The 26,431-nt window shown below is 36.5% G+C and overlaps 2 protein-coding genes across 2 annotated transcripts; one reads left to right on the top strand and one right to left on the bottom strand.

Moving 5' to 3' along the window:
* The first annotated feature begins 3,801 nt into the window (after nucleotides 1–3,801).
* Nucleotides 3,802–7,419, top strand: LOC132642589 (axial regulator YABBY 4). The gene is made up of 7 exons (XM_060359696.1): nucleotides 3,802–3,957; nucleotides 4,083–4,220; nucleotides 4,483–4,615; nucleotides 4,848–4,896; nucleotides 5,020–5,095; nucleotides 5,306–5,380; nucleotides 6,457–7,419. The coding sequence occupies exons 1-7, from the start codon at nucleotides 3,877–3,879 to the stop codon at nucleotides 6,544–6,546; spliced, it is 642 nt and encodes a 213-aa protein (XP_060215679.1). The 5' UTR covers nucleotides 3,802–3,876; the 3' UTR covers nucleotides 6,547–7,419.
* LOC132642590 (uncharacterized) lies at nucleotides 6,829–8,496 on the bottom strand. Its single transcript, XM_060359697.1, has 4 exons — nucleotides 8,264–8,496; nucleotides 7,917–8,022; nucleotides 7,734–7,809; nucleotides 6,829–7,576 (listed from the first exon to the last, which is right to left on the bottom strand). Exons 1-4 carry the CDS (start codon nucleotides 8,327–8,329, stop codon nucleotides 7,567–7,569), a joined length of 258 nt encoding a protein of 85 aa, XP_060215680.1. The 5' UTR covers nucleotides 8,330–8,496; the 3' UTR covers nucleotides 6,829–7,566.
* Between the last annotated feature and the right edge of the window lie 17,935 nt (nucleotides 8,497–26,431).

The following is a 26,431-nucleotide window of genomic DNA, read 5'->3' as shown; positions in this document are numbered from 1 at the left end:
GTGTTGAAATAAAAGAGATACGCGTGGGGAACATAGGTAAGTGGGAGAGACAGAGGCGTGGGGGGACAAGGGGAAATGGAAGAGACAGAGGCAACGTGGGAGAGAGAAAGGGGCGGGAGAGAGGAGGAGAGAAGAGAGCGGAAGAGGAGAGGGAGCGGCGGTGATGAAAGTGAGCAAGGAACCCTAATGGTTCCTTGTTAAACGAAAGGGCGGGTCGGGTCAAAAATTTGGACTGGGTTGGCTGAAAACATTGGGCTGGTTAGTTAAAATGTGGGCTGAGAACAAAATATGGGCTAATGAATAAAATGTGGGCTGCTTGACAAAATAAATTTGTTTTTTTTTTTTTGAATTTAAATAAAAGACCCATTTTAACTAACTATATACTAAGTGTGCTAAAATATAAAAATATGTAATTATTAGTGCTCAGGTAATAAAATCATATGATGTTGTAATAGTCGTGCAATAATATTTTGAAAACAAATAAACGCTATCATTTAATTGTGCAAAATAAAATGCGATGCGTATGCATAAGGTGGTACAAATTGCTAAAACGCAAATTATGATGATACTGGTAATAATAATAATAACAAAAAAATAATAATAATAGTAATAATAATAATGGTAGTAGTGACGGTAGTAAAAGATAATGACAGGATAATGAAATGCCGGTATTAATAAAAGCTAATAATTATAGTAAAAAATGCAAATAATTATTTTTTTAAAGTTGCCAAAATATTGGAAGCGAAAAATAGGTATTTCGGAGGAAAGGTGGGACAAAGTTGGGTGTCAACAGTCACGTGGTAATTTCCCTGGTGCGTCGGGTCTGATTCATTTACAAAAATGGGCAGACTTATTTTTTTTTTAAAGCCAAGCAGATATTCTTTTAAAACGAACAAGACAACCCACTAGAAAAAAGATATTGCCTCGTGGCTTTAAAAAAATAAGTCTACTAAAAAAAAGGTAGACTTATTTTTTTAAAGTCACGTGACATTTTCTTAATTAAAAGATAAGATAATGATTTAAAAAAACAATCTGACAGCGAAAAGGTTATATTTGCACTATTTGCGTAACGATATGGGTATATTTGCACCATTTGTATAATGGCAGGGGTATATATACAGCACCTTTTTAGTGAAGAGTATATCTGCTCTAAATCACAAAATTGAGGGGTATATTTGCATCTTTTCCCTAAGAATTTTATAAAGTAAATTAATAAAAAAAAGAGCATAATATTAGAGAGGGCAAATTGGTCATATTATAATTATATTCATTAAAATAAATCGATTAAAATAATTATTTTAAAAAAATGAAAATAAGGAAGTTAAGCGTAATATCAGAGACCACAAGGGAGGTTAGTGTTATGGGACTTTAGGATGTTATAAGGAAGAATTCCTAAATGCAAAATTGAAGTTTAATTTGGACCTAAAATTGATGCTTTGGGACTTCAAAGTTTGAGTAAAAGTCCAAGAAATTCATTTGAGATCAAGTTCGGGTTTGGAGGGCCGAGAATTTGCGGCAGTGGAAATTACCTACTAACCCGCGTCAGGCTTATTTTTCGGCCAATTTTTTGTTTCGTATTTTTAAGGGTATTATGGCCCGATTCATTTGTACACGGTATAAATACATTATAAACTCATTTTTGAGAGGGGAGTTTAGAACTTTAGACCTAGAGAGAGTTAAGAGTCGTCATGGACGCCGGAGTTTATTGGGTTTTGTCTCTTCTTCTCCATTCTACTAGTTTTTATATTTTATTTGGATGATTTGTTGCTTTTCCTCTAGGTCTATGTGGAGCTAAACTTCTCGTTCGAGGGTTATGGTTCTTTCATGAACGTTGTTTTTCAAATATTGATTTCACTTAATTAGCTTATAGTATTGATTTATTATTTATTTAATCCTGCACTTAGTTATTTGATTGTCTGATCAACTATCGAATGCTATCTATGATTCTTAGATTGAACTCGAGAGAGGAATACTAAGATATCAATAGGTTTAAATAGAGCATGACTCAACTCTGGGTATCGAGTAGCGGATTTTCGTCTAGGATAGAGATATAACTAGTTTGCCTTGCTTGGTTAATATACAGGAAATATAAATGCATTCATGTTAAGGCTCATGACCATAGAGATATAGGACTTGAAAGTAATACGAATAAAACCTATTGAGAAAATAATCTCCCAAGACTCATTAATAACTACAATGTTGATGCTATTGCGTTATTGTGTGAGAAGAAAGAATCTTCTATTTATAGAAATCTAAAACTTATTCTCCAAGAAAAAGATAGATATGGTAGAATAATTTCCATCAAGAAAACATTTTCGAAATAAAACACAATAAATCCGGGAGAATCCCTAACATTTAGATGAGTTGACGTGTAAATATTTTTTGCACTAACAATGCATATAAATTAACTAAATAGAGATTAATATTTTTCTTGTAGTCAATTATACTTGCTTTCTTTCAAGAAAGACAAATCCTCATCAGATGCCTCTCCTTTCCTACTTTCAGAGAAGTGAAAGAGATACGAAAGGGACTTTTAAATGAGATGAAAGTTACTGTTTAAATAAAACAAGCATGAGCCAGTCTAGCCAGCCCCATGGAAACCTGGCAAACTTACTAAGTATTGAAATTTGAAACATTAAAATCAACAATCAATGAGTTGTGGATACAAGAGAAGGGGAGAAACATGGTCAAACACACAGCTGTACTGAAATGTTGTTTTCAGCATAATAACAACTCTCTTCAATACCTGTAACTAAAAAAAGATTTAAGTCATATACAATTAATAATTATGTTTTTGGTTAATATACCGGACTGCAGGGACGGCTTAATGAACTTTGTGGTCTAAAATCAAATCTTAACAAAGGCCTTAAATATATTTTGTTAGTTTTATTTTATGTGCCTTAGTTTGAGTTTGATTTATTATAAAAGATTTTTGATTTAGTGATATTAAACTAAAAGTGTATATAACTTAATAAAACTACTCTTTGAATCTTGTGGTCGTAAACATGTCATTTCTATAAAAAAGTATATCATTAAGGCTAAAATGGAAAGTAGGATTAGAAACTTATTAATTATATATAGAAAGATGATATTTCAAGAACAGATTAAAAAATAAAGTGAGACACATAAATTGAGAAAGAAGGACTATTTGATAGGACTCATATTATATATATATATATATATATATATATATATATATATATATGAGTCCTATCAAATGCATAATAAGAAAGAATAAAGAAGATGTGTATTTCAAATTATTTACAACAGTATAATTTGAAATTGAAAAAACAAAAAGAGTATCTGGATGTTGAAACTATGTCTGGACATGAATTTACTTGGAAAAAAATTTAAATTTTGTGAGTGAAATTTATGTATTTCAATTTAAATAAACTCATATTTATATATACACACACATCAATTTATTTGGGGGCCTCAAAAACTTTGGGCCTAAAGTAAGTGTTTTATATTATGCATTGTTGATGTAGGCAACTTAAATTCATAAAAAGTACGATTTTTCGAAGCATTTTGACTTTTTTATATATATATATACTGATAGTGAAAAACATTCACACTTATGAGTCATTTAAAAGGCTATTACAGATAGCTATGGATCATAAGTGAAATTAGTTATCAGAATATAAAGACAATAACCTTTTATACCAGGTTAAATCACGTTGATACTTCAAAAATTCATTGCAAAGTCAAGGGATATAAGTTAAATTCATTTTAAAAAAAAATATTCGAACATATTGTTTGGTATTTCCCTGTGCTCTCTCTTTGTATAAATAACTCGATTCACTCTAAATCCCTCTCACCCACCTTATAAAAGACAAAAGAAAACGAGGCAAGAGATTAGGAGAAGAAGAAGAGAAGATGTCAGCATTGAACCATCTGTTTGAATTGCAAGACGCAATCTGCTATGTGCAATGTGGCTACTGCACTACAATATTACTTGTAAATTTACGTTTCTTTCTTTCTCTAGTGGCATTTTTTTAAGTTACTAACTTGTTTTCTGTAGATTTATCATATATATTTATATAAGGCGCTTCTTAATTTTGTTGTGAACAAAAAATATGCAGGTAAGTGTCCCATGCAGCAGCTTGTGCAATAAGATAGTAACAGTGAGATGTGGGCATTGCACTAGCCTCCTTTCTGTCAACTTGATGAAAACTTCTCTTCTCCCTCTTCATCTTTTTGCTTCCTTTAACCAAATCGAGGTCCAACTAATTCTACTTACATTGTTTTTTTTTTTTTTAATTAACCTATATACACTGACAATATAAAATAATTCTTACACTATCAGATCAATTAAAAGATAACTACAGATAATTGTTCACAAAAGTTAGTAATCTGACATGTTACGACATGTTAAAATATATTACTAATAGCGTAAACATTTTATGTTGTCAGCGCAAATCCATTTTTTTCTGCTTTTCTCTCGATGTTAATTGACCTAAAATCTATCTTTTTCTCTTTCAGCAGCCAAAGCCAGAAGTTGACAAGGAGGAAATTGATGATGCTAATAAGAAGAGTGCAGATACAGAAAGCCCAGTTATGGGCTCATCGGATGAAGATTTGGAGGATATTCCAGTTTATCAAGTCGTCAATAAACGTAAAGAATCCGATTTTTTTTTTAATGTTCCTCCTTTATTTGTAATGCCATTGTTAAACAATGATCTTTTAGGAGTAGCATTGTTTCCCTCAATTTACTTTATTAAAGTTTTTCGTTTCAGTTAAAAAAAAAAAGTATCTTGAAAAAAGTATAATTGTAGATATAACATAATTTATTAATTATTTTTACGTTATGCCTTATAAGAATCTAATCGAAGTTACATTTTTTCCAGCTCCTGAGAAGAGACAACGAGCTCCATCGGCTTATAACTGCTTTATCAAGTATATTTTCAGTTGATAATTACCTTATTCAGTTTGAATTAGGACTCGTAAAAATTAGTTTAAAGACTTAAGTACTGTACTGAAATAACTTGTCAAAAAATATTTTGTCTGTTTTTTCTACAGAGAAGAGATCAAAAGGCTGAAGACCCTATACCCCAACATGACTCACAAGCAAGCTTTCAGTACTGCAGCAAAAAATGTGAGTACCTAGTGATTATGCCAAATATATATACCTCACGTTTATTCAGAATTCATTTAAGAAAATTTTACAATGTATATGCCGCCCAAGAACATAATAGTCCATATTCTTCGTATATTAATTATAATATAAAAATTTCCACCCAAAAACTAATTTTCATTAATCTCGAGGGAAATCTAATTTTTGAATAAAGTTTGGTTTTGACTTCAGTGGGCCCACTTTCCCCCAAGTCAACATAGTGGAGATAGAGAAAGCTGTAGCCTGGGCGACAGAAAAATGGCAAAGGTACGTCCCTCAAGGAAGTGGCAATCAATAATTTTGTTAAATGATTGAAGAAACGTGTGTGATAATCCATATATGGAAAAACAAAGTACGTTGATATAAGCTAATCCTAAAACAAATATAAATCGGTTTTTAAAAATTGATGCGTTGGATCTTTGATTATGATCATTATTAGTAACTGTTGAACAATATCTTGTTAATTCACCTTCACTATTTATAATCCGCATCGGTCCGATACTGTTAAATGTATCATATCAAATCATTGCTTCAATTTTTTTCAAGAGCTGTGGACACCAAGATATTGCATGCTCTCATTCAACCTGTGGATTTTGTTATAGTAAAAATTTAACTCAAAATGAGATTTTAACTTATACTATATACTCATTATAAAGAATTCTTACACTATCAATATATTTTACTCCATCCATCTCAATTTATGTGAAGGTGTTCCCATTTGGGGAGGTCAATCAATTCTTTGACTATAATTTTCTCAAACTTCTTAAAAAGTATTTTGAATCATCATTTATGTTAGGTTGACTTGTAGTACTTTTCGTAGAGATTTCAAATATATAAATTTTATTTTAAAATATTTGAAAAATCTCTACCCAAATTCACAATCAAAATTCAAAATTAAGTGGTTTGACTTTTGTACTCCGAACACCTTCACATAATTAAATTGAGACAGGGGATTGTAACATGTTGTATTTGACAATTTGCCTTATTTTTCAAGTTGCACGCACTTTTGTATATATACAATTACCTATAATTGTTTTTTTAAACGAGATGAGATTGTAAAGATTCTTTTACATACACTATCAACATATAGAAGAAGTTAAAACCACTTGCTATAAAGTTTCAGCAAGTTCTACGCTGAGAACATGTCTTGATGAACATCATGGTATTTATGAAAGTGATTTTGATTGGATTGAAATTGAATGGCCTTGTTAGATGCTCAACCACCATATCTCAAAATTAATGATATTATTTCCTTAAGGGCATCTCCAAAGAAGAGCATCGTGACTAATTTTAGTAATTTACTCATTCATATTTATTAAATTAAACCTTATATGTATATATAGGTTTCTGCTGCAAGAAACTCTCAGGTCCCAAGAGATAGCAATGGTTTTCTTGAAAGAAAGGCTTCGAATACGATGAGTGAAGAGATCTAACTCATCCTTACAGTACTGGAAATTGAAGAATTGAATTGTGTTTTTTAATTTCTAAACAGTTGGTTTCACTTTCTTTTTCTGTTGAAGATGCCATTATCGTTTAATGGGGTTATTGAAGTTTCTGTTTGCCATTTTTGGAAGTTTAAAAGTAGTGACATAATACCAATGTTTCTGATGCATGCATATGGTATCATGAACCAATGATTGATGTAGCTTCATGGACCAAGTTTCTAATAATTAAAGAGTATTTTATAGGAAGAAAATTCAAATTAAGATAGAGGAAATAAAAAGGATGATTTATTGCATGTAGAAACTAAATGGTACATCACTTTTCACTTTTGCGCTTCTAAACTTCAAGATTTATTGCTGGATATTCATCAAAGATTTCAACCTTTAAATCAAAATTAGTTTCAAATTAACTATCATTTTCTTCAATTCGATGTACCCTCTTTTATGCAAAGAATAATGAAGGGATAGGATTAATCCATCTAGACCATCAAATTAGACGTGTCATATATGTAGATCGCTTATTATGTACTGACTACAAGTAAATCTATACGAAAGACATTAACTGGTAATCTAGTAGAAATTATAATTAACCTATTGTCACGAGTTAAACTACATAAACAGTGTAAAAAAATCACTTATATATTAACTTATATTCATACACACTTATATACTATATACATTTGTGAATGATCAGTTATGTCGTCCCATTTCTAAAAACGTACTTGAACGTATCTGGACACTCGTCGATCTTTCATTTATTTGGTCCTAACTTTATATTCATAGCCATAAGCCATTTCTAAATTAAAACCTCCAAAACAAGGGTTAACCCCGGGGGGGGGGGGGGGGGGGGGGGGGAGAGGAAAAGTCTGAATACTATATATCTAGAAATCTCGTAACAATTTTATGTGTTAATAAGTTCCAGAAAAACCTAAGTTCTTCAATATTAAAGATTCGTCGCTTTGCATTCATTTCCAATATTGTTTCCTTCTTCCAAATCCTGGTCCTCTTTGATTACGCCTGCCTGCCGAATGAAACTTTATGTGAGCTCATATATATTACTACTATTATGTTGAAATGTAGAATCAGAATTTTAACATAATAGAAAAGTTGTATTTCTCTTCATCTTTAGTTAAGTGGTCGAGAGTATATTATTTATAAATCAAGGGGCGTGTCATTACTTAAGTCCTCGACAAGATATACTGCTGAAATAAGCTTGAAAGAAGCCCGTGTTCTCCTTCAAAAGCTCTCTCCACACTGCAAGCATAATAAATATGTTACTCTATAGTTTATGGAGTATTAAAAATAATTAATCACTTGTAAAGCACGTTTTGACAAGATGGAAATATATGAATTATATTGACCTGTTAATGTTACGAGTGGGCGGATTCTGGCATGTATAGCTAACGCCTTAACACATTGATCTCTATCCATGCCAAGAACCAAACACCTCTCTATCAGATTTTGTACCTGCCATAATGTAACATAATTAAAACCTAAGATCAGAAATCATGCAAAAGAATGATTGAATAGAAAGCATTATATTCCTAAGAGCATAGACGGATGCAATCTTTGCGCAGTCAGTTCAACTAAATTCAGTACTTTTTTTTGAGTTAATACTAAAAAATTCAAAGGTTGAACCAATCAAGCTTAAATTCTGGTGCAAAGTGTAAAAAAGAACAACAAAAAAGAGAGTACGAGAAAGGTATACCATTCTAATGTAACTTTGAGGGTGGCAACACAAACATGGAAAAGGGTACTCCTGGTTTTGATACATTTTTTTTAGTCTATCTTTTATTTGAAGGAAATGGTCAAAACAAATTGAATTTTTAGTCAAGAAGAAGAGGAATATATTAGAGGAAAATGGAGAGAGAAACTAATAAAAGGACAAGAATACTGCAAACAAATGGGAAAAAGTGCATAAGGAGAAAGCTAAGAAAAGTATTTAGAGGAGACTATATAAGAAATGTGAGTACGTAAGAGATGTAGGGTGTTTGTTATCCGCAGGTATCTAAGTGAAGGGCCAAAATAGCACAAGAAATCCAAACAAGAGATCAAATCTCATCTTTTTTAATAGATAAGAAGATGAATTGTCAATTGAGTTTTTATTTTTTATTTTTCGTTTTTGTAATTTGAAAGATGAAGTTTTGATTATGACTACATGCATCTTCGTGGCTCAGTCTATTGCCACTTAAATTCCATTCATGTTAATACCTATTTTCTGCTTCTTTTGGACCCATCAACTGCCATGAATTTATATGCAACGGTCCCCTCATCTTCATCAGGAAAAATTTATCCGTACCTAATAGTGGCGGATTCAGAATTTTCATTTCAGAGAGTTCGAAAAAAATAATAAAAGTTAAATATAAAAAACAATGTTGTTCCTAAGATTCGAACCATAGGATGCAAGAGACAATTTTAATTACTCTAGACCGCTTGAGCTAAACTTTTACATTTATTCAGGGTATTCAAAAGTATATATATATATATATATATATATATATATATATATATATATATATATATATATATATATATATATATATATATGCGCACATAAACACTGAAAATTTACCCTATAATTACCCGAACACCCTCATCACCCTTTAAATCCGCCCCTGGTACCTAGTAGCTACACCAAATGTATGACTGCAAAGTATTAGATAATATAAATTTATCGTATTTGTATTAAATAATTTAATATAATCTAAACATCGAATACAAATGAGTATATTCACAACCTAATCTCACCTTTGGATTCTAGTTGAAGGACTATATATTTATTACCTCATAGGACAGATGTTGACTTGTTTGGCTATGGAAACAGAGAAAGAAAATATCAAGTTCATTTTAAATTACTGAAATACGTACACATTTTGTTCCATAATTTAATCTCTTCTGCCTTTGTTTAGAGTCAATATAACCAATTATTGGAGTTAATTCAAATATAAATTAATTTATTTTTCGGAAAGAAAATATAACTATAAACCAATATCAAAACTAGTACTCCTAATACAAGTTACCAGTATTTACATTTCAAAATGATCATAACATAAAACATTTAATTTTTTTTCAAAATCACTTCACTATATGGGACTAAAATTATGGAATGGAAGGGGCTAGGCTGGCTTTATGTGGATCTAGACACAAATAGCAGGTATAGTAAAAATAAACCATTTATGAAAATAAGATAAAGCGTACGGGAGAAGATGATTAAATATGTTTATCAGCTTAATCTAGCTCCAATAAGATTAACTAGTTAATGTTCAGATTCTTATAATGATCTATAATGCATTACGAAAGAAGGCCAAGATGATTATTAAAAAAAATATATATATATATAAGTCTTAAACGTTATAATATATGCTCTACTTTTTTCGCTATTTGGCATAAAATCCATAATTTTAACTTCCAAACTATATTATATTTCAAAATACAAGTTTCTGTTGGTTCTAAGGATTTTTAGTTTGACGACCTTGATTCTCGGGCACTGCATGTAAGTTGGTGGTAAAGTCTATATTTTCAAATTCCATAAGCAATTATTAGCTCTCCACCACCCTTTCCCCAAAGTTTTTTTCTTCAGAATATTCATCAGTGGTGTTGCAACAACACATTGGCTTTGTTGTTGCAACAACTATAGGCTTCCCATCTCGTAGGAATCAAAATTAAGAATTAACCAATATCGCTTCATCTCTATTGTTCTTTTAATTAGGTCTTTCAAGAACCAAGTTTGAATTTAATTCTTTTTTCAAAATGGAAGCATTAAGGGTTTCTTCAAACCCATCTTATGAAAGGTTACCGACGTCGTTCTACACTTCAACCCCAGTAGAGACAAACAACACTAATTGGGCGAATTCGAATAATTCCTCGGAATTCGAACACCTAAGCGGATCACAAAAAGTTGGATCCCTCCTATTTGTTGCGACAATGGTCTTTGTTCTTATCGTAGGCCTCTTCGCCATCTTAGATTTTAGCATGTCAAGAACCATCAATTACTCGAACACACAAATCATCGGTATGCACGGAATCCATTTGCAATCAATGACCATTCACGATTTACAATCCACGATAAATTCAACGTTTGTTGCCGGATGTAATGTCACGTTCAACATCACGAACAAACGAGACGTGGAATACTTTTACGACAAGGGAGTGATTTGGGTAATTTTTGATGAGAAAATCATGTGGACGTTACCAACCAATGAATTTTATCAAGCAATCGGAGAAACAACGTTGATAAATGCATCGGCTAGTCCTGCCAAGTTGGAGACAGATTTGTATGTACCAAGAGCACTTGCAAGTGATAGGAAATTGCATGAATGGGAAATGTTCATGGTGAGGTTTGATATATATTATAGGGGAGGTGTAGGAAGAAATGGATTTAATTTGGGTGGATTAAAGTATGTTTGCAATGTCAATATGACTTTTCATGATGAGACTACTCTTGTTGGTGGACCAAGTGCTTGTTTTGGTAGCGTAGAGGATATCACTAGTTGTGACAACTTGTTCTTTTGTTCTAATTAAGAAAGACAGTACAAGCTGTATAAACTAGCTCATGTTCTAATTAAGAAAGACAGTACAAGCTGTATAAACTAGCTCATATTTATAAAAGATTTTTTTTTTTAAATGTTTTTTTTCTTGGTATGAACGTGCATTTAGTTTTGAGATATTTCTTTCTTTTTAATTTGTTGTGAGAGAATTGAGTATCTATAAATTTGTTTAATTTGATCGACAAATCTATGGGTCATTATATTCGTTGTATCATTCTGATAATGTTTACCTCGAATTTCGATAACAATTAAATTTGTAAGTGAGGTATAGGATATGTGGATGAACTTTAATCTATTAGGTTAGTGTGAAATGCCAATAGATTTGTTTGTAGCTATATTTATATGAATAGGTGCTTGCGATATATATATATATATATATATATATATATATATATATATATATATATATATATATATATATATATATATATATATATATGCGTATGATGGTGATTGATTTATGCCAAATATATTAAGTAATATTGAAAGGATAAGCAAACTAATGAAGAACACCAGGAGATCCGGACCAATATCTTTTGAGTGAGAGCTTTATATATTTGACTATTACAATGTGGAGATATGGAAAAAAAGCCAACCTAAAAAAGAGGAGGAATGTCCTCTATTTATAGGTATGCCTTTTGGGCCATGAATGCAATACAAAAGTCTTTATGAATAAAGAAACCCTAAAAAAGATAAGGTATGATCGTACGGTCTGACACCCACACGATCGTCAGTGTAAATGGCAAAACGGTTTCCTGACGCGTGGCAACCTCGCAACCGGTTACCCGGACCAACGGACACGTTGAGTTTGGCTCGTTGTATCCGGACCAATGAACACGCTTTTCTTGTATCGGGTCAACTACATCCGGTACAACCCCCTAGTGTGAAGAAAAGATCGAACATGCTCGTGCTCATTTGGACCTATCCTCGGCTCCGATCTTACCGGTCACACATTGACCCACTTTTTACCGTATACAGATAGTCCCCACACTTTTCGAATCGTAGTTTTATCGGAGTGATGGGAAGTGGATAAGTCCCAAAACCGGTGATTCCACAAGCTCGTTCTTATCTTCAAATTAGGCGGGAACCGTTATGTCAGGTCCTTCTGACTTCGGCCACATGTCTCACCCTGAATGGCCAGCCTCGGGAACCGCCTTAACCCACATCGCTTCAAGTCACGTCCCATTAATTCTCGAACACGTGTCGTCTCTCGATTGGCTGACCTATGTAACCGCTACAGTGAATCATCTATATAAGGGCCAAAGTTACTCATTTTTTACTTTTCATTTTCACTTCTCACTTCTTACTTCTCTGATCTTAAGCTTCTTTGTTAACTTCCCTCTTTGCTTGAATCTTCAATGTTTTCTGCAACAAAGTTCAACCCGAGTCTTCAATCCTTCTAATCTTCATATTTCATTATTTCGTCTTGCCTCGAAATTTTCATCTGCATCTTCAAACCTTCAAATCTTCATACCAACTCCTTTATCTTTAAAATGTCAGCCAACACCGATTCTGCTTCCCAGGATGTACCCTCGGTTTCTTCCCTGGGCGCCGAGCTTACTTCTAAACCCAAAGGCAAAACCTTTGTGGAACCAACCGCCCTGGACATGATACCGTCCAAACCTAATTATAATCACGAGTTTGCCGTTGAGAAACCGGTACAAATCGCGGATAGGGGTTTCGACGTAAGGCGGTACCCTTCGTCAATCAAAAAGGATCTCCTCCCTCGGGTCCGGGCCGATTGTGGATGGGATAAGCATCCGGTGCAAGTGTTTGCCCCCGTCCCCGACGAGTCCATCACTAACTACAAGAAAGGGTTCCTGTACGTTTACACATACCCGTTCACACTCAAACTCGATCCCCCAATCGATTCGGTTATTCTCGAGACGTGCGGGACATACAATGTATGCTTAGCCCAAATCGGGCCGATTATCTGGAGGATCGTGGCTTGCCTCCGTCTACTGTCCAAATCGGGCCGATTAACGTGAATTCCTTGTTGGAATTGTTAGACAGTAGACGGAGGCAGGCCACGATCCTCCAGATAATCGGCCCGATTTGGGCTAAGCATACATTGTATGTCCCGCACATCTCGATAATAACCGGATCGATTGGGGGATCGAGTTTGAGTGTGAACGGGTACGTGTAAACGTAAAAGAACCCTTCCTTGTAGTCGGTGATGGACTCATCGGCGCCGAGGGAAAACACTTGCCCGGATGCTTATCCCATTCACAATTGGCCCGTACCCGAGGGAGGAGATCCTCTGTGATTGACGAAGGGTACTGCATCGCGTCGAAACCCCTATCCGCAATTTGTACCGGTTTCTCAACGGCAAACTCGTGATTATAATTGGGTTTGGACGGTATTATGTCCAGGGCGGTTGGTTCCACAAAGGTTTTGCCTTTAGGTTTAGAAGTAGGCTCGGTGCCCGGGGAAGAAACCGAGGGTACGTCCTGGGAAGCAGAATCAGTATTGGCTGACATTTTAAAGATAAAGGAGTTGGTATGAAGATTTGAAGGTTTGAAGATGCAGATGAAAATTTTGAGGCAAGAACGAAATAATGAAATATGAAGATTAGAAGGATTGAAGACTCGAGTTGAACTTTGTTGCAGATAACGTTAAAGATTCAAGCAAGGAGGGAAGTTAACAAAGAAGCTTAAGATCAGAGAACTAAGAAGTGAGAAGTGAAAATGAAAAGTAAAAAATGAGTAACTTTAGCCCTTATGTAGATGATTCACTATAGCGGTTACAGAGGTTAGCCAATCGAGAGACGATATATGTCTGATAATTAATGGGACGTGACTTGAAACAACGTAGTTTAAAGCGGTTCCCGAGGCTGGCCATTCGGGGTGAGACACGTGGCCGAAGTTAGAAGGACGTGACATAACGGTTCCCTCATAATTTGAAGATAAGAACGAGCTTGTGGAATCATCGTTTTTGGGACTTATCCACTTCCCGTCACTCCGATAAAACTATTATTCGGAAAGTGTGGGGAATATCTGAACACAGTAAAAACCGGGCCAACGTGTGACTGGTGAGATTGGAGCTGAGGATAGGTCCAAATGAGCACGAGCATGTTCGATCGTTTCTTTACACCGGGGGGTCGTACCGGATGTAGTTGACCTGAGACAAGAAAAGCGTGTCCGTTGGTCCGGATATGCCCAGCCAAAATCAACGTGTCCGTTGGTCCGGGTAACTGGTTGCAAGGTTTCCACGCGTCAGGAAATCGTTCTTCCATTTGCACTGACGATCGTGCGGGTGTCAGACCGTACGATCATACCTTATCTTATTTAGGGTTTCTTTATTCATAAAGGCTTTTGTATTGCATTCATGGCCCAAAAGGCATACCTATAAATAGAGGACATTCCTTCCTTTTTTTAGGATAGCTTTTTTTTCCATATCTCCACATTGTAATAGTCAAATATATAAATCTCTCACCCAAAAAATATTGGTTCGGATCTCCTGGTGTTCTTCATTAGTTTGCTTATCCTTTCAATATTACTTAATATATTTGGCATAAATCAATCACCATCATACGCATATATACATATATATATATATCGCAAGCACCTATTCATATAAATATACTGCAAACAAATCCATTGGCATTTCACACTAACCTAATAGATTAAAGTTCATCCACATATCCTATACCTCACTTACAAATTTAATTGTTATCGAAATTCGGGGTAAACATTATCAAAATGGGCCATGAATGCAATACAAAAGCCTTTATGAATAAAGAAACCCTAAGAAAGATAAGGTATGATCGTACGGTCTGCCACCCGCACGATTGTCAATGCAAATGGCAGAACGGTTTCCTGACGCTTGGCAACCTCGCAACCGGTTACCCGAGCCAACAAACACGTTGATTTTGGCTCGGCGTATCCGGATCAACGGACACGTTTTTCTTGTCTCGGGTCAACTACATCCGGTACGACCCCCTGGTGGGAAGAAAAAATCGAACATGCTCGTGCTCATTTGGACCTATCCTCGGCTCCGATCTCACCGGTCACACATTTACCCGGTTTTTACCGTATACAGATAAGACTTACTTCTTCACTCCTAAAAGGAATGTACATATAAATAGGATTTTAGACGCATTGATTGCAGGTTGATATGCTGGTCTTGACAAACACTTGTTAAAATTTCTTGACAAATACACATACCTAAAATTCCTCGGTTGTTTCAACCGGCTTTCTTTTCCTTATTATTGTCAAGAGAGATTCTTTTTTAATGAGTCCGCGACTTTTTTAGATGGAAAAAAAAAAACTAACACAAAAAAAAAAAAAAAAACATAACTAGGTTTCATGCACAAATTCTGTGCATGAAAGGTTACTTTTGTTTTTTAAACCTATCAAAATCACGTTTTTTTCATACTTTGGGCAAAGATTAGTCATGTTTCAAAATCCCGAAATATCAATATTTTATATAGGACTTAATATCTTTTTTTGCGTGCAATAATGTCGGCTGATTACATCAAGTATAACTAAACGTTTGGATCGTCGTTTTAGGGGTTCTAAAGTTCCCCGAAGTAAGTTTTGTTTGTTTGGAAACTTGTCTTCTTTAAGTTTAAGTGTCATATTTTATAGGGTTTTGATCTAAGTGTTTTATTATTTAAGTCAAATCGAATGTACAAATAAAAATGTTTTATTTAATAATAATTTATCCAATACGAGAGGTTTATACTTATTCAAAAATAATTCATTCCATTAAATTACAGTACTAATTCAAAGAAATAAAATACTAAATTACAGTAACAATACAATTTTCAAGTTCTAGAGGCTCTATTACTTCGAGACGTGCTTGTAGCACCACAGCCTTGTTGCTCACACGAACGCTTGTCATGGCCATATTGCTTACATGTAGAGCACTTGCGAGAGTGAGTTCTTTCACTAACATCCATTTGATTGGGTCTACCACTCCGTGAGTTAATGCCCAATTTCCTGATGTAATCCTTGTTAGCAACCATCGAAAATGGCTCGTTTGGCCAATAAGCTTCATTACCAAATAGGTGGAATTGGCCGGAATATGTTCTAAGGTAACCGTGGACCTTGTATTCCCACGCCACATAATTTGTTACCTTCTTTTACATTCTCTCAAATCACTTTACTGCATGAGAGGAAGACTTAGCTTAGGGCTGAGAAGTAAGGAGACTCCAAGATTCATTTCCCAAGGTAGGTGGTACGTTTGCCACTTACCATAAGTGCATGTTCTTGTTGCCTCATAAACGGTATGCATGTTTCCCCCTTACCGTTGTAATAACCTGTTCTAACTTCATACACACGTTGAATGGGGTCATACTCGGTCATTTGGTGAAGCTCACATTTTTTGCTATAATGTTCCACCTTAGTGTAGGGCTTTGGCATCTATGTCCCACCTTCGGCTAATATCGCTCCGGCCTGCCTTGTCCTAACCACAAATCGCTCCACAACCTGCTTGAAAGTCATTCTCACCACTGCGGTGACAGGTAGTCCCCGAGTAGATTCAGTAAGCTATTGAAAGACTCTGAGTTGTTTGTTGTGAGCATGCCCCATCTTTTGCCACCATCAACATGAAGCGTCCATTTTTCAATTTCGAGCTTCATCAACCAAACATATGCGGGTTCACTAACTTCCCTGTTCAGATCCATTTTTGCAGCCCATTTTCTTTGTTGATGCTCCATCGCAGCCCCCACATCAATTTATTTAGAGTGCTATTGTGAAACGTTGATTGCAAATTTGCCTTCAAGTGCCTTAAGCAATAGTGATGGTAAACAAGGGGAGGCTGCCACCCCGGCAAATTATTCATACAGTGCAATATGCCTTTATGACGATCAGACGGCACGCATATGCCCGTACGATCCTTAATAACACGAGTCTTCAAATGGGTCAAAAAGACCCTCCATGTGTCGTTGCTCTCGTTAGCGGCAATTGTGAAAGCAAGGGGGAATATTGATCCATTGGCATCCATTCCTACTTCAATTAGGAGCTTGATGTCGTATGCACCATATACATGCGTGCCGTCTGTGGATATCACTAGCCGGCAGTGAGCAAACCCATCAATACATGGTTTGAATGTCCAGAATACAAATTTGAAAATTTTACCCTCTATAAGCCGCCGCTCTACAATAGTACCAGCATTAAAATGTTGTATAGTCACCATATATACCTTGGCAGCGATTGAAAAGAGGTATGCCAATTTCCAAAGATCATCTTAAAAGCGCGTCCACGCCCAAGAAATCCCTTTCTGTTGCTTATAGTTTTAGCATATGCGGTTTGAACGTTTCTAATGCAATCTTTGATGGGGATCCTGCACAAGTTTAAACAAAAAACATTTAGTAATGATCTTTTAATTGATATAGGACATATAATGTACTAGGTAGGATATGTTACCTTGGCGTTGCGGAAATGTCTTTAAGTAACACTTGAGCAATCATGTTTGTATCTAACTTATAATGATCTGCTCGATAGTCTTCCATATCACAAGTGTGTTTTTGGCGAAATTTTATGATAGCCCACATACCATCAGGCTTAACAATTCCCTGAAGCAACCACTCACAACCTTGATACCGTCATCTACAAACTAGCCTCCATATCTTTGTGTTTGACTGATCAACCTTAAACTCCTTCATGTCCTTAAAACAATAAATTTTGACAGCCCGTTGCAACGCCTTTCTGGATGCGAACAACATTCCTTTTGCAAGGTAGTATTGATCTTTGTTGAGATCTTTTGGTTCAATCCAGGTTTTTAGGTGACTGTGATCATCTTCTCTTGTGAAGACAAATACATCATCATGACCTTGTAGGCTGTGATAAGGAGTATTGTTAGAATGCCACTGAATTGGACTTTCAGAAGTTGGGTTTTCGGCCATCGGTGGTGGTACGTGGTGGTGCATTGGTTCTTGTTGGTTTTGGCTTTGGGGAATATTGTTGGTCATACCAACTTGAACATCATCATCATCTTCATCATCGGTTACCTCTGCATTATTAGCTATTTCATCGTCATCACTTGATGATGACTCATAATAATTTGGAAAATCTTCATTATCAAGTGCATTCCTCTTCCTACATGAAAAGTAACATATTTTAAATACCAACATCATATACATGTACGGATTATTTAATATCAAGGTGATGAACTTACTGTTGCTCATAAGCACTGTCATGGTGTGGAGAATGATCAACTCCAACGAACTGAGAGGATTCACCAACATCCATTTTTGGTACCACTGGCCAGTTTTGAGAATAAATCCTATAAAGATTTGAAAAATTATTATTTACCAATTCATACAACAAACACGTGCCACTACAGACAATAATAATATAAAAATGCATATTTACCAATTTTCATTGAAAGCTTGATTAAATTGCTGGTTTAGATTTTCCAACGACACTTGACCACTCAAAATGGCTCCATAAGAACTAAAGTCCCCATAAGTGTTACCATGAATAGGCTGGACTTGAGGTACTTCTTCTCGAGGTATCTTTTCAACATACATCTCAAAAACTTTAATGGATACTAAATCACTATATTCTTCCGGTGATCCCTAATAATCACTCAAAGATTCATCATTATTGATATTGTGCATGCCATAACGCACTACACCGTTTGATATTGTTTGTGGATATCTGCCTGTTATTGAGATTCCAAACTCAGTGGGTATAGTTTTCATTCTGTGGTGCATGTAACTGACTAGTGTTTCATAATTTAAAGTTGTTAGAAATTTAAAATGGGCTTTTGGTTTGATACTATAACGAACGAAGTAATTTTCCTCAACGATATCTCCATCCCAAAATAGTGAAACCCTAACAATTGAAGCATTTTCAGACATTTGTTCTATGAACTTTGATTTTTTTTCCCAATGACTTGTAAGACTTAGACTTGTGAAATTGATGAGTTTTTCACTCATCCAACATTCATATTAAATAGATTGCTGAAATTGTCATGCGTGGTGTGTTATCAAATCATCACTTACATTGATCATTAAAATGGTGCGCAATACAAGTGAGAGTCATATTAAAACGGTCAAATAATGCAGCATTGTATTGTCAAATCAAGTCTTGGTGTGTCATAGATTGCTGAAATTGTCATGCGTGATGTATTGTTTAATCAGCACTTACATTGCACATTAAAATGGTGCGCAATACAAGTGAGAGTCATATTAAAACGGTCAAATAATGCAGCATTGTATTGTTAAATCAAGTCTTTATGTGTCATAGATTGCTGAAATTGTCATGCGTGGTGTATTGTCAAATCAGCACTTACATTGCGCATTAAAATTGTTACACCTCATAGTTTTGTACGTTGAGATTCACTAGGTGTTAGTTGTTCAATTGTGGACACTGGAGTTATTGTCGAGGATATATGCGATTATACGTGCCTATCTTATGATTATAAGGGTTTGAGCTCCTGTAATAGGTCATGGAAAGGTTGGAGAACAAGTAAATCAAGGAGATTAAGTTTTTGGAGCTTTGAAGAAAAGTTGGGTAAGATTTCGTACGATAATTTTGGTCTAACTTGGGGAAATAATATCTTTTATTATGTTAAGAGTTTTGAAGTGAAACTAAAGCCTAAATTAAAGTTCAGGAAGTCTAGTTTCCAACGCAACAATGATCCAATTGACGTATACCTTCATGTGAAATTCATAATATCTTCCACGATGATTTCATTCCTAGAATCACAAAAGCTCATAGTTCTTGATACTCTCATGATATCGATGATCTCACCCTATGATAGTTGATTCCTCCAAGGGAAAACATATTGACGATGATGATGTTGACGCTACATAGGTACTCCTAGGTGTATATGTATATGTATATATATATACCTTCATGTGAAATTCATAATATCTTCCATGATGATTTCATTCCTAGAATCACAAAAGCTCATAGTTCTTGATACTCTCATGATATCGATGATCTTACCCTATGATAGTTGATTCCTCCAAGGGAAAACATATTGACGATGATGATGTTGACGCTACATAGGTACTCCTAGGTGTATATGTATATGTATGTATATGTATGTATATATGTATATATATATGTATATATGTATATATATATGGCCAGTATGTAACATTGAGCTTATGTGCCCGAGTATGATATCTATTGCGCGCACACCACTGCAGTTGGGTACGTATAACACTAAGCCTTGGTACGGCCAGGTATGTATAACACCGAGCTTTGTCATGGTCGGGTATGTGTGACACCGAACCTCTATGGTTGGGTATAGTATGACTATGTATGTATGTGGATGTAATGGAAGGTTTTCGTTAGAGAAAAGGTAAGTAAGTATGATGAATATCGCTAGAGGTACAAATGGCCCTCATTCCTCATGGCTCTTCTATCTAATGATATCTTTCATATCCTTGTTATGTTATTGCTTATGCCTTACATACTCAGTACATTATTCGTACTAATGTCCTTTTTGTTTATGGATGTTGCGTCATGCCCGCAGGTGGACAGGGAGATTGACTTGATCCTTAGGCTGCTTATTCAGAAACTGCTTAGAGGAGGTCCACTTGATTTGGAGTTGCAGCTATTGGTACTATTCTTTTGTGTGGCGGGGCCCTGTCTCGTCTATATGATGTTGCATACTCTTTCTAGAGGCTCGTAGACAGTTATGTATAGTTAGATGTCTTTTAGCCTTGTCGACCCATATTTCTTTTGTATATCGTTTTGCCAGCCTCGCCGGCTTGTGTGTGTGTGTGTGTGTGTGTGTGCGTATTTGAGCATGTTTGTTGATGTTGATTTAAAAGTGAACTTGCCCGATAAGATTGGTATTATTTACGTTCAAGAATTTGCGAGTTAGCCATATGGCTCACCTAGACATGATTGGAGAAATAGGATGAGAGGTGCCCAGTGGGTTAGCTCCGGGTGCCCGTAATGGTCTTCCGGTTGGGTCGTGATAAGAACCACAGTACTGGTAGGTATCATAGGCCGGCTAAGTATAGCTAACATAATCCAGATCATAAATCAAGATAGGCATATAAATCAACAAGTATAAGTCAAACACAATCGGAACCAAGTACACGTCATCACCTAAGTAGAGCATCTAAACCTAAGTGTGCCAAGTCTCAATATGTCCGATCCGAAGCCAACATCACAAGTAAAACACCAAATCATCTCAATATAAGTCATGATGTAATGCAATGCAATAATGTGTGAATGCAAATGCAATTCCATGCAATGCTGTGTACACATGTACTCCGGACGGAATATCTCCACGTCTCGGTAGCACAACCCAAGGTGACTCGCGAAGTCTAAGTGCCGCTCGTCCCGGATTTGCCCAACAGACAGACGAAACTCCGGATCTTTGCCCACAGAGGGTTCTCACCGACACCGCCCTAGGGGACCCGCGGAGTCCATGCACTCACTCAATCCACGATTTCGGGACTAAAATCGGATATCGGACTTTCACATCACTCTCATTTAAAAATCGAACCCAACTCATCACAGTGTTTTATCAAGTACCACCAGTGTATCAACAGTATATCATGAGAATACGTGCAATGCGTGTGTCAACATCAAGAATCAGGTCAATATCACAAGTACCAACAATGGGTATGCCAACAACATATCAATGCCACAAGTACCAACATAGGCACGCCAACAATATATCAGTGTCACAAGTACCAACATGGGTACACCAACAATATCATGAAAGACTACATAGGTCATACGGAACTCTATCCTGGTATCCGCGTCAACAAGTAAGGTACTACCATATCACAATCAAGATGTAACAACAGTTCCTAATATCTACTAACAACACGTGGCATCAAGCCAACACAATAGAACAATCAAGTCACAACACAACGGGGAGACTATTCCCAATCACGCAACAGGGCGTAACCTAAGGCAATATCCAACTCAACTTCATACCCGAAGGTTTACATGCTGTCTCCAACAATATCATCTAAATATATGCCTCGCTACACGAAGTCTGACCAAGGGTAAGCCATAACCTACCTGGATAGCCGAACAACAAACACCAACAATCACTTTTTAGCCTTGCCCTTCCGCTGAGCCTCAAGATCAAAGAAGTCTAGGCATATTCGAAATCTAGATGAGAAATCATGAAGATCGACACTAATATTGCTATCATTCAATTTAGGTCAAAACCAACCCAAGAATTTGGGGAAACGGTCCCCACAAGGGCAAAACGGGAAACTCGAGGGTAAAATATCAAATTTAACACTAGGTGATCAAAACCCAACCACTAATTGCTAAATTGACTCAAAGATTCACCTAATTTCGAATTTCAAGTAAAATCCCAAATTTTGGGTATAAACCCTAACTCTTAGATTCAAGAATCCAACACTAATAATGGAAGATATAAGATAAATAACCTTAGATACATCATAATCTAGCATAAACTCACTCAATTTCATCATTAATAAGCCTAGATATAAAAACCATCAAAACCCACTTTAAATCTTCCATTACTGAGGGACTAACAAGGGAAGAGCAATTCTACGATGATCAGCAACAAGGAATTAGTAAAGAGATTAGCAAGACTTACCTCCAAGAGTTCTCTCCAAGATTCTTCTAAAACAGTCCCCAAGAGCTCAATTTTCGTAAGGGGAATAAATGATAGACTAAGGGCTTTATAATATATACTTAATGAAATAACAGGCCTGATCCCGCCACGGCGGCATCGGGGCTGCAACGGCGCATTCCCAGACCGTCTGGGAGGTCTGGACAGAAAACACTTAGCTGCCCTAGGGGCCAACCCACCGAAATAGCGGTGCCGCTGGGACGGCAATGGTGCCGCTCTGGCGGACACCAGGTACCAGATTTCCAAATAATTTTCTAAGTCTCAACAGAATCCCCGACCAACTCTCGAGGTCATCTGCTCACAAACCACATACACATACCCATATAAAAACACGATGCGAATGTACTCGTGGCCTCGAAATTTCCAATGGAGGTCTCGTTGACCGAGTCAACCCCTGATACTTTATTTCCAGCTTTCCAACCCAAGTCCCAAAATGCATCCAAGTATATTGGGAACTGAACCAGATACACATACAAGTTCTACACAACCATCCGGACCTCTCGAAATCGACGGATTTTCGAAAAAGGTCTGTTTACCCAAAAGTCAACTTTGAGTCAACTCTTTTTCTCTTGAAGCCCAAATTTCACAAAAAGTTGCCCGAATCAAATCTGGACACCTCGGGAAGCGTGTCAACAGTCCTCTCGGGTAAAAAATGAGCTAGCCAAGATCGAAAAAGGGGAAAAAGTGCCGGAAAGACTATAACGACCAAACTGGTTGTTACATCAGATACCAATTGAACCATCACTCGTCCTCGAGCTAAGAAGAGAAAGTAGCGGGGAAATACCTGAATCAGTGAACAATTGGGGATATCGGCTATGCATTTCTAACTCGGTCTCCCAAGTAGCCTCCTCAATAGGATAGTGCTTCCATTGCACCTTCACAGAAGCAATCTCCTTCGACCTCAACTTTTGAACCTGTCTATCCAAGATCTCAATAGGCTCTTCTTCAAAGGTCAAATTATCAGCAATATAGCTCTTAAGATAGCTCTTATTCGGACCTAGGAGAATAAATGGGTTTCTGTTCCTGTCATTCCGCCACGGCGGTTACAAGGATCGCCATGGCTGTCCCGCCGTAGCAACCAGACCATCCGCCATGGCAAATAATCATTAAATGTCATCCTGTCGCCATGGCGGTCCCGCGATGGCTGCATAAAGCCCGCCATGGAGGTCACACCAGAACCAACAAAATCTGGTTTTCACAAGTCCTTCCCGAAATCTTGACATTAATCTGAGGCCCCACATACACAAACCAGATATGCACACACACATAAAAACACGCTGCAAATTCACCCGTGGCCTCGGAATTTACAACGGATGCCTAATTTACCAAGTCAACCCTGAAACGGAATAAAATAAGTTTGCAACCTAGTACCCAAAACGCAACCAAATGCCTCGGGAACGAACCATCCACCCTGCCAAGTCATAATTGAACCTCCGGACCTCATGGAGTAGACAAAATTTCGAAAAAAGGTCCATTTACCCAAGAGTCAACTATTGGTCAAATACTTTCACATAAGGATTCTAAATCTTTCAGTTTTCACTTGGCTCACTTAAAGTGTCGGGAATGGATCAACAGGGGTAAAATGGGTTAGGTCGTTACATGACCATCACTAAAGTCATTCTTATTTGTTAACCACCGGCTCCCATTGTCCCACGACATAACCAAACATACCAACTCGACACTGAACCCTTATGTCTATTCTACTATGCATGACCGCAACCTAATTATCAAATAAACTAGCTCACATTTCAATGATATCTTTATCATTTCTCTAAACATGAAGAACCGGTAAACATACCCTTTACTGAAGGACTAGGACCACAGCTGCCCAACATCTTAAGTCTCCACTTGTCACAAGTAACATTGCTTTCCGATCTAAAACCGATAACCACCTTCCTGAAAGAACCCACAAACCACTACCATATAGTAACGTCGAAGCCTAACTTAACTTTTCATGACCGAATACGAAATTCACTCTCGTACAAATTGCAACCTTAATCTGACGAGCATGTCAGATACCAACTGTTTCCTTCCTAATAGCGGAGATAAATCTATCCAAATCCTCTTTCTTACGCCTCCGTCCCATTAACACAAAAGTGCTCATACCGAAACACCCTAATAAATCTTACTTTGTTACCCGTTTTCCTTTATGTCCTTATTCTCAACTCCTCTTCTTTATTACACGCGTTCACTATACTTTTGCCCAAATCTAATGATCCTTACCAAACTTACACTCATGCCACGCACGCCATCATAATACTTTGACGAAGCTGAAACCTATTCCCAGAACCAATCATGTCAGTAACAATTCATTCTTGTTAAGTCATAAATGCACTTGTGTGACTTCTGAGCAACCCAACACTGAAAACATGGAGATCATATGACCCTTTGTACCATCTCTTCCCATTTCTCAAGAAAACCCCCACAATGAACGAGTCTCAACCACCATCCCACACAACAGAAACCTCAAGTCATAGCTAGATACTGAACTTAGTCACGCGTCCGATTCAGGATGACACATCTAGTACCATACCAAGCCATGTCATAACAAAACTGCTCGCATAAGAATTTAGGAATGAGTTTCCACCATTTGTGGGAGAATAAGACAATAAAATTCAGATACCAATTAGAATTGACTAGATACAAATTTGAATGAAGTAGCACGAATGAAAGAATTGAAAGTTTCCTAAATGTCCTATAGCCTCTCGCAGATAAGTATGAAGCTCATCGTACCGATCCACAAGACTCTATTAGACATGCTCTTGTACTTGTTAGAACGGTAACCTAGAGCTTTGATATCAACTTGTCACGACCCAAATCGTGAATCGTGATGGCACCTACACTGTCCCCCCTGGTAGGCGAACCATTTGCCAAATCATTTCTAACATTTATAAGAATTATGCGAAAATAAACAATGATATAGCTAACAGATTTAAGTTACATAAATAATAAGTGCGGAAGTAAGAATAAAGCCAAAATCTGGTCTAGACTAGTACAAGAGCCACTATTACATAGATACAAGTCTGATAGGAAGTACAAATCTCAAATATTGATACTGTCTCAAGAATACAAAGTAGACAGTTAAATACAAAGAAGAGTCTTCGAGTGCGTATTTAGCCCTAAAGCTCACCCTGGAACCTCTGTCGAGTAGACTCGGATCACTCTAGACGACAGGAACTGGAACTAGTAACAGACTCTGCACTCAAAAGAAGAGAAAAGCAAGAGTAGCATAAATAAATACAACAAGTACTGAGTAAGCATTATAGGCCGACTAAGATTAGTTCACGCATATAAGCATGAAATCAACAAGATAAGCAGATAGGCACATAATACCCAAACCAAGGTCACAGAATATCCCATAACCAAATCACAACCTAAGATGAAGTTCTAAACCACAAGTGTGTCAAGTCTCAATAATCTCAAACGATAATCACAAATCCAAGTTCTGAACCTAGGCAGAGTCACCACTGCAATCTGACCCAGTCCATAATCCGAGCTATGCCACCATAATGATAGGAACAAACCATACCAAATCAGACGTGAAAAGCCATATTGATGCAAAATAAAATGTAATAATGTGCAATGCAATGCACTGGCCAAATACCCTAAACCTGTACACACATGCTAAAGGCATTGTTTGCATTGTAGTCATGACCCGTGAGGGACCCATGGCGTCCATGTACCACTCGCTCCGGAATAAACCTCGGATCACGAGTCCACGCAATAGGTCACATCCTCATGCTTTGTCACATGTGCCTTATATAAATATATTGTATGCAAGATAAGTA

Source organism: Lycium barbarum, chromosome 5 (assembly GCF_019175385.1).
Source record: "Lycium barbarum isolate Lr01 chromosome 5, ASM1917538v2, whole genome shotgun sequence".
NCBI classification, from domain to species: domain Eukaryota; kingdom Viridiplantae; phylum Streptophyta; class Magnoliopsida; order Solanales; family Solanaceae; genus Lycium; species Lycium barbarum.
Note: the sequence above shows the minus strand (reverse complement) of the source record. Positions and strands in the feature narration are given on the sequence as shown.